Source organism: Paralichthys olivaceus, chromosome 7 (genome assembly GCF_024713975.1).
Source record: "Paralichthys olivaceus isolate ysfri-2021 chromosome 7, ASM2471397v2, whole genome shotgun sequence".
Taxonomy (NCBI): Eukaryota; Metazoa; Chordata; class Actinopteri; order Pleuronectiformes; family Paralichthyidae; genus Paralichthys; species Paralichthys olivaceus.
Window position 1 is genome coordinate 12,219,150 of NC_091099.1, and position 16,153 is coordinate 12,235,302.

At 40.8% G+C, this 16,153-nt stretch overlaps 2 protein-coding genes across 2 annotated transcripts in view; both read left to right on the forward strand.

The window, feature by feature from the left end:
• Positions 1-241: 241 nt before the first annotated feature.
• LOC109623994 (high affinity choline transporter 1-like) lies at positions 242-9,384 on the forward strand. Its single transcript, XM_020078479.2, has 9 exons — positions 242-625; positions 3,577-3,766; positions 3,906-4,019; positions 5,262-5,417; positions 5,535-5,683; positions 5,827-5,973; positions 7,479-7,632; positions 7,845-8,062; positions 8,147-9,384. Exons 2-9 carry the CDS (start codon positions 3,583-3,585, stop codon positions 8,663-8,665), a joined length of 1,641 nt encoding a protein of 546 aa, XP_019934038.1. The 5' UTR covers positions 242-625; positions 3,577-3,582; the 3' UTR covers positions 8,666-9,384.
• Positions 9,385-10,841: 1,457 nt separating this feature from the next.
• The window catches only part of igf1ra (insulin-like growth factor 1a receptor), an 80,668-nt gene continuing 75,356 nt past the window's right edge, over positions 10,842-16,153 (forward strand). Inside the window, exon 1 of the mRNA XM_069528566.1 lies at positions 10,842-12,036. Within this exon, the coding sequence (XP_069384667.1) occupies positions 11,928-12,036 (109 nt within the window). The 5' untranslated portion in view covers positions 10,842-11,927. The remainder of the gene's footprint in view (positions 12,037-16,153) is intronic.

Here is a 16,153-nt window from a genome sequence, read left to right on the forward strand (position 1 = left end):
AAGGTTTAGGTGCCAATGTGCAGGTTTTATCAAATATTAAGGACACTATTTGTGCTAATTATGAATCATGTTTGCAAATTGTGGTGGCACAAATGCGTGAATACTCTATGATCTAAAATGCATCAGTAAATCTATTTTGTAAATCTGCTACATTCTTATATAATTATAGTCATGGTGTTGTTCATACGTCGAAATTTAGTAGGGCAGTTTTTCTTTTCATTTATTGCATAATGTTGTTTTTTCCTTTTTATCCGTAATATCTTTATTCTGTCATGGAAAACGCTGTCAGTAATTATACCGCATGTTTAGGGTGCATTCACGTTTGCAACGTTTTCACAACACTTGGTCAGATCTCTCGCACGCACCTTCAGCGTCATATTTCGGTGTCTCCGGAAGCTTGTCCGAGGGCAGCACTGTAGCAGCAGCCATCGTGGCTTTGAAACAGCACGTCGGCGACTCTTGCTCGCTCAGGATAAACACGCAGCCCTCGGTAAAAACGTCTCTGAACGTTTTGCCGGCACTGAACACAACTCCGGGGCGTTAAGAGTCAGGGGGATATAACAACGCAATAGAGCAGACCAGCGGTTGGTTTGCGAATGTGCAGAGGAGAAGAACCTGCGGAAAGGTACGTTGTCTCAATCACCGTCCGGGGGTGCAGATTATAATGTCCCGTTTAGTCTTTTATTACTAAAATATTATATATATATATTTAATTGAAAATCACAGTGCGCAATGTTTAATATGACTAACTGTAATCAGATTCACGTAACCTATTGTCATACGCACGGTGACCACGTGACTCACAGTAGGAGGTGATTTTTATTTTAAGCTGTGTTGGAATGATCCAATCTTTATCATATATATCATATATCATAATCATAATCTCATATTTAATCAGACTCTTTTGAAATACACCGTAATAATCTATCTATCTATCTATAAATCTATCTATCTATCTATCTATCTATCTATCTATCTATCTATCTATCTATCTATCTATCTATCTATCTATCTATCTATCATCACTCCAATGTCTGTTGAATTAAGGAGAGAGACATTTTGTCAGTCAAAAAAAAAGAAATCCATTAAATACCTATTTGTCACTATCTAGTTGATCTTGCTATCCTTTATCATATCATAATCTATCATCACTCCAGTGTCTGTTGAATTTAGGTGAAATTTTGTCAGTATGTCAAAGTAAAGAACACAAATCTATATATTACCTGTGCTTGCTTATGTTACATTTGTGTTCTTCACTCATTTATCACTATCCACCCAGTTTTGGAATTGTAGTGTTAGGGGTTGAGGTAAACTAAATTTAGGTTGTGTAGGTTGTACCAGCCAGAAGTCAAAACAGGTCATAAAGGTTCCTGCCTGTAAACTACAGAGTTATGTAAAAGGTAATATTATTACTGCATCACATTGGAAGATAATGGTATCATGTGTAATGATGAAATCCACCCTCAAGCCCTTCATCATGGACTCTAAATAATGATTAATCTAATCACTCCGTCTCATAAAATGTCAGAAAGATGAAATCTGTTGTTTACAGTATTTTTTTTATCACACTGTTGTTTGTTCAATAGTAACTCGGGTTTCTATTAGTAAGTTGATGCTATATTGAGATGAAACATGATTGACAGCTGAGCCTGACCGGCGAGTGGTTGAGCGTGTTTAAAGACGGGGACCTCACTACCTCGGCTCCATCCCCTGACTCTGGTTCCAAATGTGCGAGTTGGCTGTGTTCGTATACATGATGGATTGGCTTCATTCCTGGATAGTGGGTGGGGAAAAATACAATATGGTTTCTATCACTAAAATTGAGCTATTCCTTGGAAGCTACTCTCTCCACCTGATGTCTTGCCTTTGTTAATCCCAGACAATCAAGTTATCATACTGGAAGTTAATGTCACCATGGACGACAATGAAAGCCATGCTCAAGTTTGCCTGGTCTGAATATTTGTATATTTTTAAAAAACATGTAAAAACAATTGTCCATGTTAATTAAACTTCTTTTACTTAAATTCAAGGTGCAAGAACAGTAATTGCACTCACCATGTTTAGGTTGGAATAACTTGACAAAGTTAAGTAAAAATGTACGTATAAGTAAACTGAATTTAAGTCCAATAGTTATATTTCCTGGCCTTTTTATTGTACGTCGGTTGTATGTATTTTAAGTAAGATCAACTTCACACATTTTAGTGTAGCCATCTTATGTGGAGCATCCCTGGGTAATTAATAATTTATTTGCCTGTTGTGGGATTTAGACAAAGATTATCACTTTGAGTTACTCTTTAAAAGGTTTTACAGCCCTGGTATGTCTCATATTCAGTGGTATACAGTCATTGTTTAGTCCCAGTAGTTAAGTGCTGTGTCAGTTTCATGTAGCATCGTAGGAGGTGAGCTACTGTAACACTGGTCACATAAGACTACCCAGTAAGAATGGGTTTGTCCATGATTACTTATGTTGGTCATTTTGAGTTCAAATTGAAGTCTAATGTACGGATTGGGCTGTAAAACTGTCTTTGGTTCAAAGCCATTTGAGACTGGCTCAGAGAGAGCCACATGCAATGGATCCCAATCCTCTTCTCGAATATTAAATATCTGTCATCAGAGAAACATTCTCAGTACAGCTCACAAACAGCACAACAGAAGCATTTACAGACGGGGGGGAGCAGATAACAAGTCAAGGTCACCACAAGTCATGTCAGGGTTGTTTATTATCTCCTTCAGAGAGGACCCGTATCTTATCCAAATGCCAAGGTCAGGATGGCACCTCCTGAAACATAATATTAAACTCCTAATCTAAAACATTCCAGTTCCTTCAGACCTCTCACATCAACCACTTTTTGGACAAAACTTAGGTCAGCCATGATACACAATGTGAAGGTCTTAAAAGATGCATTAACTTAATAAAAATTCCTTCAGGTCCAAATTCAGTGGCTGGTAAAGGTGAGTTTTACTCACTGCACAGTGGAGACTGTCACACAGAACAGTTTTCTGTCTGATGGTCAACATTCACAATGACTCTAAAAACAGTCGGCTGTGGATGAGCCAAACAAAGGGTCTGCATGAGAACAAAAGATGAATACAACTTAAGGAGTCCTGGACAGTCTAATTTACAATACAAAGTGCTTCTTAGTATTACATTAAGGCAAATCTACAACAATCGGATTTAGCTCAACAAATGGTCTGCACAAGAACAAAGGGGTGAATACACCCTAAGAAGTCCTGGGCAGGGTAATTTACTATACTAAGGACTTCTATCTGCCACTGACTGGTTTGGTCAGCCCATTCATTCCCTCTCCTAACAAGACATCTCTGTCTGCATCAGCAGAGTTCAGTTAAATTGAATACAGATGTAAGAAAGTCTTTTGGCAGCTTCCTGGGAAAATTATGTAAAACTGTGTCTGAGCACAGTCCTTAGTGTCATGTGGAGGGAGAGGAAACTTGATCTTGCTGTGTTAAGTAAATATCAACAGAAGACAATTGAAATGAAATATTTTCTTCTACAGTTCTTATAATGTTTGTGAGGATAAGTCAGTGTCATTGAAGGGCTGCACAATGTGTTTTCAGACAATCATGGCAGTGAATGTCCCAGGACTGGTGGCTGTGTTGGTTTTTTACATGGTCATCCTGGTCATTGGGGTCTGGGCATCTCGAAAATCCAAGAAAGAGGAGAAGACATGTACTGGAAGCAAGAGCGAAGTCACCATCGTGGGTGGCCGCAACATCAATGTCGTTGTTGGGATTTTCACCATGACAGGTTGAAGCCTTCTCTTCATTTCCATCATCAAATAACAATACTAGACTAGTTTTTCCGTCTTTGTGTGGGTTCTATGTTCCTTTCTCTGTGTTCTGTTCCTCAAGTCCTCCCTTACTTTCTATGCTTTCTTTGCTTTCAGCAACATGGGTTGGCGGAGGTTATATCATGGGAACCGCTGAAGCTGTTTATGTTCCCACCCGTGGTCTCATTTGGGCTCTGGGGCCGCCTGCACATCTTCTCGGATTTCTTTTGGGTGAGTAGCTGAGATGCCCTGGTGTTGTGTTTTCAGCCCCACAATGTGAGATCCTTCACATGTGTTCTGCTGATATTCAACAATGGTTTAGTAATGAAGACACCAGAAGTCATGTAGAGACGGTTTAAAAGTGCATAAATTCTTATAAATGAATGTTTGTACAGTTGATAAAATCTCAATAGCGAGTGCAATGATATGTTGACATTGAACTGAAATTGCAGAGATGTGTCTGAAAATGTGCAGAGAACCGAAGGCTGTTCAACGCTGAAAGTTAAGTTTCATGCTGAAACAACAGCACATGAGGCAGATCGTGTTTTGCTATTCTTACTGAGATACATCAGCCTTTGTTATGCTACATTCAGCAGAAGTGCATCTAAAGCAGAGAACAGGATTTCATTATTTTACATTTTTTACCTCAATGGTGTTGTGTGGCTTTCACATATCCCAGCATGCACTAGACTAGGACACATTTAGATTATTTTGCTGTTGCAATCAAATACAGGTTAAACTCAATGCTTACCTTAAAGTGTGTTGTCCTTTTCAAATTCATTTCCTCTAAGATATTTTGTCTTTATTTATGATGTAAAAGAGAGAAGCATCAGTTGCATAAACTACAGAGCAGTACAAACTATAATCATTATTAATGACTAACTGACAGTGCTTTTTATCTTTTCATCTTTTCATTCCAGCCAATGCAAGGTTTACAATCTACAAGGCATAGAATGTACATCATGTTAACAGAAGCACATTCAACAACATTCATTTTTATTGAATTAAAAGGTGTATGTGAAAAACAATACCAACACAAAGAGCTTTGCTTTTCTTGCATAAGAGAAATAATATTCTTGTGGGGTATTAGACATAAACTTATGCCTGTGACCCTCTTATCAAAGACTATGTTTAGCAGGTGAAGTCTGCATATTTGGAATTTTCCTATCTCAGATTCCCAGGTTGTTGACCAGTCCTGGCCTACAGACACTCAGATGTCTCGCTTTGTCCAATCAACTGCTCAAATTCCAAAGTGATTAATTTTTTTGTCATAGAAGATTGAAGAAAAACAGAAAATAGTCACATTAGTTAATCTAGAACCATTGAATTATTGCTGTTCTTGCTTGAAAAATATTTGCCATAAAGATTTCTAGAATTAATGGATTACACTTTTTTTTTGCTTAAATTTAAAATCATGTCATTGTTTTTTTAATGACACAACAGTTGTTTTGTTTCCTTTGTGCACATCTTAAGCGGGACTGTTCTTTGCCAAACCTATGAGGTCAAAATTCTACGTGACTATGTTGGACCCATTCCAGTATCGCTATGGCAACATGTTCACCGCAATGCTACTGCTTCCTGCACTGATCAGTGATATTTTGTGGGTTGCCTGCATCCTTTCTGCTCTGGGTAGGTACCTCTTTTTATGCAAGTCTTTGTGCCTTTAAATGAAAACAGTGGTTCTGTCATCAGTCCATCACATTACACGTGTGTTCACCTCTGGTTTATTTTCTGTGTGATATCCAGGAGGAACGATGAGCATGATTCTCGGGTTGTCGTCAGCCCTATCTATTGTTATCTCGGCTGCTGTCTCCATCATCTATACAGTATTAGGGGGTCTGTACTCTGTTGCATATACTGATGTCATCCAGTTTTGCTTCATCTTTGTCAGCATGGTGAGAAACAGAGGGAGTGTATTGAAGTAGGGAGTGACAGAAATGACTGAGGGGAGAGAGGGTGGAGGGACGACAACATTAAGAAATTTTAGTAAGTCAATTGATGGCTTTTGCGTTAACTACTGTTTTTGTTTCTCTTTCAGTGGCTCTGTGTTCCCTTTATGTTCCTCAGTCCTGCAGTTACTGACCTCTCACCAACACTCCACGTCAACCAAACAAGTGGGAACTCATGGCTAGGAGAGATGGAGCTGGCAGACGCAGGAATATGGGCAGATGAGTTTCTATTAGTGGTGAGATTTTAACTGATTTTTGTGAGAGTCAGATGACTGGCTTACAAAAGCTGCAGGACCAGTGACATTGCCTGTGTCCAAAACAAACTGAGCAGACTGTTTGAACTAAGCAGAGCTAACTTTTACGACAACAGGTTTCTCTTTTTTTCTTTTTCTGAACGATGCTGCCATTGGTTAAAACAACAAAGGTCAGAAGGACATCCTATCAGCTGTTATTAATTAAACTTAGCTGCTGGCGGTTCAAGTTTTGAGGTTTCTGCACGTCTGCGACACTACTTTGCAAAGATAGCTTGTGGGAGAGGAACCACCACTCTGTTATGTTACTGTACAACCACAAGTGCACTGAAGAGTGTCCACAGTTCCGAAAATTCCTACAGAGGGAGACATCCTCTTTTTTCTAGTCACATCAGTGGAGGCAGTCTCTCAACTGAACTTTGAGTCATATCATATCAGTAATTTACATTTAAAACTTTAGATTTTTGAACTATGACATTCATGCTCCTTAGATATATCATCTCACACATGCGACCACAGTGTGTATTTGTACCTTGGGTTTTCTCACACATTCATGGAAAACGCTGGAAGAAAATGTTGCAGAGAAAAGACATGTTGTCTCCTGACTCAGGCAACTTTATCTGATTTGAGAGGGGGCCCCCCTAAGAATGGCTGATAACATTAATAAACCACAGTAATGACATTTTTGTGAGAACCCCCTTAAATGACCTATGGTCGGCTTTATACAGGAGCCTGCAACGATACCAGAGTCCCTAACAAGGCCCCATGCCACTAATTTTCCACCAAAAGCTTTGAAAGGTTTGGCTCCATGTAGGGGCCCCAAAGTCCCTCCAAACACTCCTACCTCCAGAGTCTTACTTACTTAGGATATTTTGATTTGGCATAGTAGAAAAAGCAAGAGTGTAACTAATGAACAACAACAGTGGCTCAGTTCTATTGTAGTAAAGTGTTCCCATGATCCATGAGGACCACCAACAAGAGCACCCTGAAACTCAGCCATCAAACTTATGTATAATGTCCATAAACATCCATTACAACCTCCGACCAGGGAGGTCATGTTTTCACCCCTGTCCATTTGTGTGTTTGAACAAGATTACACAAAAACTGAATGCATTACCTTGAACACTTGGTGGAAGGATGCTGTATGGGTCAGGGAGGAGTTTATTCCCATGTCTTTAATATTATGAAGGGCGTTTGTCAAAATTTTCACCATTTTCCCAGGGAATAGTTAATGAATCTTGATGAACAAAATCCGGCACATTTAGAGGACGAGTTTGCAAAATGTGGTGCAGTGTGATTGAATTTAAGAGGATTGTTGGACCTTGGCAGAGGAATGTGCTGAACTTAGCTCTAGTTCATATTATTAGATAAATCCTTTTGACCAGTCAAATTGTCCTCTGTGAGAAAGGACGTTTTGCTGAACTGCATGAATTGCAAAGTTGTTCACTGACAAAGCTTGTTTGTGTTTTTTGTTATTCTGTATGTTACAGACTGTGGGCGGACTGGCCTATCAATCTCTGTACCAGAGGATCCTCTCTGCTGCCTCCTCTGCTCAGGCTCAGATCACCTGCTTTGCTGCTGCTGGGACAGTTTTCATTATGGGAGTGCCCTCAGCAATCATAGGAGCAGTGGCGGCCTCTGCAGGTACACATGAACATCAACAGCATGCACAGTACATTCATATACAGCGTATGTTCAATTAGACAGCATGTCCTAACAGTTAGGTCCCACTGCTATGATAAATGACTGCATTTGTATGTGTGTGTATGCCTGTGAAATTTTGCTTCCTTTTCCCCAGTTTTTATTTTCCTTTTTTGCACTATCACTATACCTCTCCCCCTTTCCTTTTCTCTAAGACTGGAACCAGACTGCGTATGGTCTACCCCCTCCTTTCGAACGAGGGGAGGCAGTGAAGATCCTGCCACTGGCCCTGCAATATCTCACACCCAGCTGGGTATCTGTGTTAGGCATTGGTTCTGTGGCTGCAGCAGTCATGTCCTCAATGGACTCAGTGCTGCTGTCCTCAGCATCAATGTTTACACAAAACATTTACAAGACAACTTTGAGAAAGCAGGTGTGTGCATGTGTCTGTGAGTGTGTGTGTTTGATACAGTTCTAAGGCAAAGTAACTAAGTTTGTATTGTTGCACTCTCTGCAGGCGTCAGAGCGGGAGCTGCAGTGGGTGATCCGTGGTAGCGTGGTGCTGGTGGGCCTGGCAGGAACAGGCCTGGCCTTTGGTGATGACAGCGTTTTTGCCCTCTGGCTGATGAGTGGAGACCTGCTCTACTGCATCGTCTTCCCACAGCTTGCCTGCGTGCTGCACTTCCGCCACGCTAATACCTACGGTGCTATCACAGGCTACATAGTTGGGATGCTGCTGCGTGTGCTGGGCGGGGAACCAGTACTCGGAATCCCTCCTGTTCTCCTGTATCCTGGCTGGAGGGAGGAGGATGGAGTTATCAAACAGCACTTTCCCTTCAGAACCCTGGCCATGCTTTCTTCTGTGATATGTGTTGTTACCGTGTCCTGGCTGCTGGAGCTCTGCTTCTGTCACCAGCTCATTCCTCGGTCCTGGGATTTACTGGGGGTTTTTAAAGAGAATGAGGAAGAAGGAGAAGTGCAGGAAGAACCTCTTCCTCTGGAGGAAAAGAACAAAATTCTTAATACAAAATTGTAAGCTTCACTTCAGAACAACTTCAGCCAAAGTATCCACAAACCTCTTTTTATACAAATACCTACCGCCCATGTATACCACATCTGTTTGATACTGCTATATTTAAGAAAATATTTGTATATATACAGTATTATCTCAAAGCAATGCCATACACGATGTAAGTGTCCTTGCAAATTGAGATGCAGTTGGCATTCTTCTATCAAGCATACATTATGACCTCCTCCAAGGATGTTGTGTTTTCACCCTGATTGTTTGTAATCAACATACACAAAAACAACTGAATAGATCAGTGGAACTTTGTGGAAGGATGTGGTGTGAGTCAGTGAAGAACCCATCAAATTGTTGATCTGGATCAGGGGATGGATCCAATAATTTTTACAATTATCTTTGACATTGCAAGATGAGAGGCATCTTTTAACATTTTTACCTTTGTCCCAGGGAATAATTCATGGATCTCTAAGAAAACATCAGGGAACATTAAGGGAACTGAAATCTATAAGTGTCTAGGTCTAGCTTGATTGAATACAAGGAGACTAGACAAGGTATTGTTAGGTCAGTTAATGGTACATAAGTGTTACTCAGAAAAAAATTGTCCAGCAGAAGTGTTCTCTATTACATTTTTTTAAAGGGATCATCATTACAGGACCATTGAGATATACAATTATGCTTTTTTATGTTTTGTAATCACCAGTGTTCATTAAAAAAAAGATATGTGTCTGATATTTGAATCTGTATCTTTGTGAGTGAAGGAGTGAAAGTACAAAAAGGTACTTGTGTAAATGTTTATATTTAGATGTCTGTGTCTATAGTAGAGGGCGACAACTTTTGCTGCTATACCTAAAAGACACATGCAGCAACCCCTAAAAATCTTGGGAGTTGGTCTTCTTTCATGAAGTGTACTTCCATGTTGGTACTGTAGCCCAGAACAGACACAAAACAAAGACAAGAAAAAAACCTCTAAGGAAAAGGGTCTTTCACGTTTTTACCTCACCTGAAGGCCACCATAACTATATTCATTTTGTTGTAATATGTAACTTCACCGCTAGATGTCGTTAAAGCCTACACGCTGAAGCTTTTGGATGGTGCACATTGAAATTAATCAAGTGAAGAGATAGAGCCAACTCTTCTCCCCAACGCTAAATACTGAGAAATCAACTTTGATCTAAATAATTAGAAGAACTGATAATCGTGTCATTTATAGCTCTGCTCCAAGATGAAAATCTATTCAGGGATCCACAGCAAAGTTAAGATCGATTTGCCTTTGATGAAGCTATATTGACAGTGAGTGATGGGCCTATCTACAGCTCTGGAAAAAACATAAGACACCTCTGCAAAATAACCAGTTTGTCATGTTTTACTATGTATGGGTGTGTGTTCTTATGTTCTATAAATTACAAACAAAATCCAAATTCAACAGACACTGAAAGATAGATAGATGGTAGATGTATAGATCGATAGATACAGTAGATGGATGAATGGATAGACAGAAAGATAGACAGACAAACAGACAGACAGACAGACAGACAGATAGATAGATAGATAGATATTCAGACAGACAGATAGACAATAGACAGAAAGATAGACAGACAGAGAGACAGATAGATGATAGACAGATAGATAGACAGACAAACAGACAGACAGACAGACAGACAGACAGATAGATAGATAGATAGATAGATAGATAGATAGATAGATAGATAGATAGATAGACAGACAGACAGACAGACAGACAGACAGACAGACAGACAGACAGATAGATAGATAGATGGTAGATATATAGATGATAGATAGATACAGTAGATGGCTGGATGGATAGATGAATGGATAGACAGACAGAGGGACAGACAGATAGATAGACAGATAGATAGACAGATAGATGGAAAGTTATGGAAGTAAAGTAATAAGTTCAAGGCTGTGCAAATGGTCAACAAATCATCATCAATGCATGAGAAAATACTGAAAAGATCTAAAGTGGTCTGTTCTTTTTGGGGGGAGCTGTATAACTTCAGTGAATGTAAATCATGTTTTAAACCGTGTCATACTCGGAGGTATCCAGCAGGAGGTGCGTGCGCTCCTTCTGTGCGTCTTGTTAGAGGTATCTTGTTTTTGTTTTGTTTTTTTAAATCCAGTCTCTGGTGTGTGGATCCACTCCGGGTTTCTGCGCACTCCAGCCGGCCACCTTATCCGTACCACTATGTGTTCCTGCGTGAGAGAAGCCGACTCTTGTTTACAGCAGAGATTCCACAGAGGAGCGGAGACCCGCAGCCTGCGTTCACCGTAGGACTTCACTCCCTGGATTTACGCGCAACGGGACTTTCGGGAGTTCTCTCGTTTCCCCCCTGTCTGAGGATAAAGGCTGAAGCATTTTGAAGGCTACTGCTCGGGACATATCCTCCCTCGCACTCCGAGCTGAGGTCGTCTAGCTGGAGCGAGCAGGAGACCCATTCTCCTCCTGCGTGGCACAAGTCTGGTATTTTTTCTGTCAGCTGCAAATCCCTGACTGACGGCGCAGAGAGGTCCGAGAGGTTTGGTTTTCAGGACTGGCCTGGTCGTGCATCGAGATCCTGTGCTGTCTGAATGGCAAGGGATAAACCAAAAGAAGAGAAAATATAAATAAAAGGGGTTTTCATTCATTTCCCCCCCACCCCCCCCCTCCCCAGCCTCGCAGCCACCACCCCTGTGGATCTGGACGTTATTTTCTGCCGCCACCCTAACCTCTCTCTCTCCACCCTTCCTCGCCATTCTCCCTGGGCTTACTCACCATGTTCTGTGGAGGCTGCTGGTGAAATAAAACCTTCACGTTATCTTTGACATATATATTATTCTCAGTTGTTACCACCAGGCCCGGATCGCACCGTGTAACGCGCACTCGCTGTTTTCAAGAGATGGAGACTGAAGATGGGGATTACCATCATGTATCCAGTCAAATCACTGGCATGTGTGCCACACCAGCATCCAAGTATCCTGTGACTGGCAAAAACGGCAGACTCTTTTAGTATATTTATATTTTTTCTTTTTTTCCTCTGTCCATGGGAACTCCCTGCTATAACAATTCCTACACATTTATTTAGATTAAAAAATATATTTATTCTAAATCTAATCCTGGTAGACAAGCAACCACGCGTTTGCATGCTACCATAGAGAAGCCACCTGGGCTACACACATTATTTTTTTCCTCATTTTTAAAATTATTGAAGCTCTATTTTTCCCAGAGGATTTTTTTCACTTTGGTCCCTTTTGCCTTATTTTAATTTCTGAGCCGAGAATGATGTTGAGGACCATGAGATCTGGCTCACTGATGGGTAGCACGACCTTGTTTTGGAGTCTGATGCTGTCTGTCTCCACCATCTGCATATGGCCCACGTATGGAGAGAGTGAGTAGTTATTCTAATATATTTTTATTAATGTTTATAAATGAATAAAGTCCCAATATCCTAGATCAAGTGGTTTTGCAGCCTATTTTAACCTCTTGTAGTTCTGTCTTTCTGCTGGACGGCGGGGAATGAAATCAGAAATAGCTTTTTATTTATTCGATTCAGTCTGAATATATATTATGTTAGGACTTGAATGACTTATGATAACAAACACAGTGAGCCTGTAGCACACAGACGTGCATGAGCTGAGACCATGTGGTGTTGCTGTCGTCAGGAGGTGAACTCAGTAAACTCAGAATCCATATCATCAGAGACAATATCCAATTATTTTACTGAGCAGTGCGGTTTATTTTAGAAGGAATAAAAAAAGGGGGGAAAACCAACATTGCGCATGTCACCATGGTTTCCACAGTAGTCATGCAGAAAGCAGAGGATGAATCCAGAGCTGAAGGTTACTACCATGTGGCCATTTTGCATCTCGTAGTGTGGCGTCGCTGCGCATGAACAAGCCAAATCAGATTAAAACCTTTGCTTCTTCACACACCATGATGCCGCCATAAATAAACATGAGTCGATTGTTGTTCTAGATTCGGCTATAAACACTAAGGGAAATCAAATATAGAGTGGGAGATGTTTTATTTCTGGCTCCTGTTTCTGTAGCAATTAAATAAAATGCAGTGTTAATTAACGCAAGCCTGGAAATACATGTGCACCTGAGTTTCAGTGTTTGTATCTTAGTATCCAGCTCTTTCTCATTGGTTTAACTCATGAAATCAAAGATGTGCTATATTATCTATAAGGATCATGTTTTAGTTTTGTTGCAAACATTTTCAAATAAATCAATAAACCTGTTGTGAGAAGGTGAGGGTGGTTATTTTATCAGTCTCTAAAGTTGTATGCTAATCTTATGATTGTTTGGTTGCTAATTTTTTCTCATTAATATAATAGATAGAGGATTGAAGGAATAATTTTTCAGGAAATTCCCCACCAAATGCTTGTGTTTAGTATATCATCTTATTTCATGGGTTGACATTTAGAAAGGGCACATCAATGCTTTGATGAGCACATCTTCACAAGTTTTCTCCTCTTATCTAAAGGGAATCTGAGGGGATTTCCTCTTTTTTTTATCAGAGCTTTCATGAAATGTTTTTCTGTAACTGCTTGTCTATTACGTTTCAAGCTTGTCGGTGCTAACTCTGAACACCCTAGAGATGATTTAGCAATTTGTCTGAAACAAATATTGATCAAACATTGTAGGTTTGCCAGTTTAAATGTGATTTTGCTTAACATCATTTTTTTTTTACAAAATAGATTCTTTAGCTGGACTGTCATTAGATGTGACTCTGATGATCACCTTGTTAAAGTCATGATCCTTTTTGAAGTAGGAGACATTTTAAGGGTTCATTTGACAAGTAAAAATTGCTCATTTACCTGCTGGTCAGTAAACTTGATAATCCCATCTGGGTGCATCTGTGACATCAGGGTCTGGGATTGTGTGTCGTGGGTGGCGTGGCTTGATTTGTTTGTGTGTGTGTGTGTGTGTGCCATTTCTACGTCACTTCTGTTATACTCATTTGTTTCCAGAGAGGATACGTAGGATCCTGGAAACAACTATGAGAAGGAGACATTTAGACTGATCATCATTAGCATTCAAATAGAAGAACCTAATTCAGTCCTATTGACCAGTGATACGACCACAGCCAGTGTGTGTCTCTGTGCACCCCTTCCAAGCTCAGTGACACCCATGAGACGAGTGGTGGGTCTCAGATCTTGACTCTCTGTGGTGTATAATGCATTAGGACATCCACAACAAAGAGCTCAGAGACAATGGCTGCAGTGAATATCAAGAGAGGCATGAGCTTCACCAGTTTCACTGGTGGATGATGATGTTTATTTCACTGGGTGGCGTGTGGGGGTCGGAATCTCTAGCTTCTATCAGTGGAAAATCCCAGATGTCCAAGAGCTCCATTAGGCGTTGGAAAACTTTTCAGCTCTGTTCATTTTGATAATCTGTCCACACCAATAAAACATAATTAAGCCTCCCTTTTAACTCTCACCACAGTAAACTTCCCCCGGCTTCCAAGTATGCAGCAAACAAGCCTCTAAAAAGAGAGGGAGCGAGAGAGAGTGTGCGAGGGAGATAGGTGTTTGGAAATAGAAGGTGCAAAAATACACATGCGAGAGCAACAGACTTGGTTTTGTTGATTGGAAGAGGCGACAGTTTGTTTACTGTTTTATTGGCTTTTTCGCTGTTCGCACGGGGCGGCCTCTTTTATAGAGCGATGCGCTTAACTTCATCACTTGGCACCATTACTATTAAGAGTTATAAATAGATGTGTCACCAACAACACTGGTGCACGGGTTGTGCGAGTACAGGCACCCTCTGTCCTGTTTCATGAGGGCACACCAGTGTTCCCGTTCAGTTATTTATGAAAGGACACGTCGCTCTGGAAAACTTGAATGGCGGCATAAATAATCAAATGTCAGAGAGCATTGTGTTTGACAGGCACCTCTGTCTACCTTTCCCTCTGGGGTACAGCACATTGCAGTGCAGCTCTCCTCCTCTTGAGTGGGGCATGCGGCTCAGATGCGACCGCTGTCACTCTATTCTAAGGTGCCCCGCTGCATCTTGTGACTAGGGCTACATGGTTGCATACATATCCCCCATCTCCAGGCTCTTTCACCATGCTTCCCCTTCCCCCACTGCTGGCTTAGCCGGACGTTGGGATGCCTTGCCTCACCCCCGGCAAGGAAAGTGTAACGAGCGTTCATGGCCCCTATGGTCTGTGTACAAGAGTGTTTGTGTGCATGCATGTGAGTTTATTGTGCAGCTCTGTGTGTGTTGGAGTGCAGCAGGACTCAGCTTGACAGCCTGAGTCAGTGGCATGCCCCTGTATAAGGATGTGAAAGTGTGTCACTGTGCTAGTTTGTGAGAGTGCAGTCAAACGCTGTCCTACAGCTCCTCCAGGCTGCCAGCTGAGGTTTACAATGCTTAATTAAACACTTTATTTCAAGTGGCCCGTCATTGGATTTGCTCAAATGCAGTCTCTCTGGCCAACCGCATATACATCATCACTGGCTGCGTGGTTTAATGGCCCGTGGAGTATCGTACAATTTGTGAGATAATTGTAAATGTGAGCTCGTCCAATGGAGGGCACTCGGTGTTATGAGATGAAAGCTGTTCATCAAGAAGTGAATGTGAATCAGCGCTGAAGAGAGAATTCATCAGTCAAAGAGGATTCACCGAGGTGTTCCCAGAATCCTAGTGAGAAATCCCTCATATTTGATAATCAGGCATCTCCTGGTCATTTGTGATGGTTTTAAGAAACAATAATGGTTGCTTTAGACTCTGAGGTGCAAGTAGAGATGTTTCCATTCCATAAACGGAAAGTATCGGCTGCTGATTATCGATATGCTCGTTAATATCGACAAAGACAGCCCCACAGCAACAAAGACAACCAGCAAACTTGTTCAGTTCATTGTTGCGTATTCCTAGATTGATTTATTTGTGTTCTTTTTCAGTTAAGACTGTTAAACTAGATCGTGAAATATGTTCTATGACATTTATTCTTTGTATGTATTTGTTTTTCAGTGGGTTTAACCAGAACTAGGCCATTCATGATGAGAGCAATCCTCAGTTCCTTAGAGGGTTGGTAGCAAACAGCTGTTAAAATATGACTACACAAGTTGTGTGCAGATACTCCTATGTCCACCTACACAAAGTTGTGATCAGAGAGGACAGGTGCACAATACATAGCAGCAAGTAGCAGGTTTGTTTGTTCAAAACTTCAGATTAAAGCTGAGTAATTTATTCAACTCCTCAATTTGTGCTTGATTAGACATTTTTCAGCTTGTAAACCTCCTGTTCACTTCGAGACATTAAAAACCTATTAATTGATAAAAAATCAGGTAACTGCACACCATACAGTAAATTAAATATTTGTTATTCAAAGAGATCAGGCGATAGTGTGCGGCTAAACAAAGACTCTGTTACCTCCTGCCTTCTCCCCTTGTTTTGGGAGCAGGGGAGTCTTTGTGTGAGAGTTGTTATGAGGGGGGGTGTAGTGTTACTGTTTGGGGTTTCGGTGATATCCGAGCACAGTGTTTGAAGTAAGGT

Coding starts and splice junctions, on each gene's coding strand:
- LOC109623994 (XM_020078479.2), top strand. CDS start 3,583: ATGGCAGTGAATGTCCCAGGACTGGTGGCTGTGTTGGTTTTTTACATG. Junction 7,633..7,844: donor AGCAGTGGCGGCCTCTGCAG/GTACACATGAAC, acceptor CTTTTCTCTAAG/ACTGGAACCAGACTGCGTAT. Junction 8,063..8,146: donor AGACAACTTTGAGAAAGCAG/GTGTGTGCATGT, acceptor CACTCTCTGCAG/GCGTCAGAGCGGGAGCTGCA.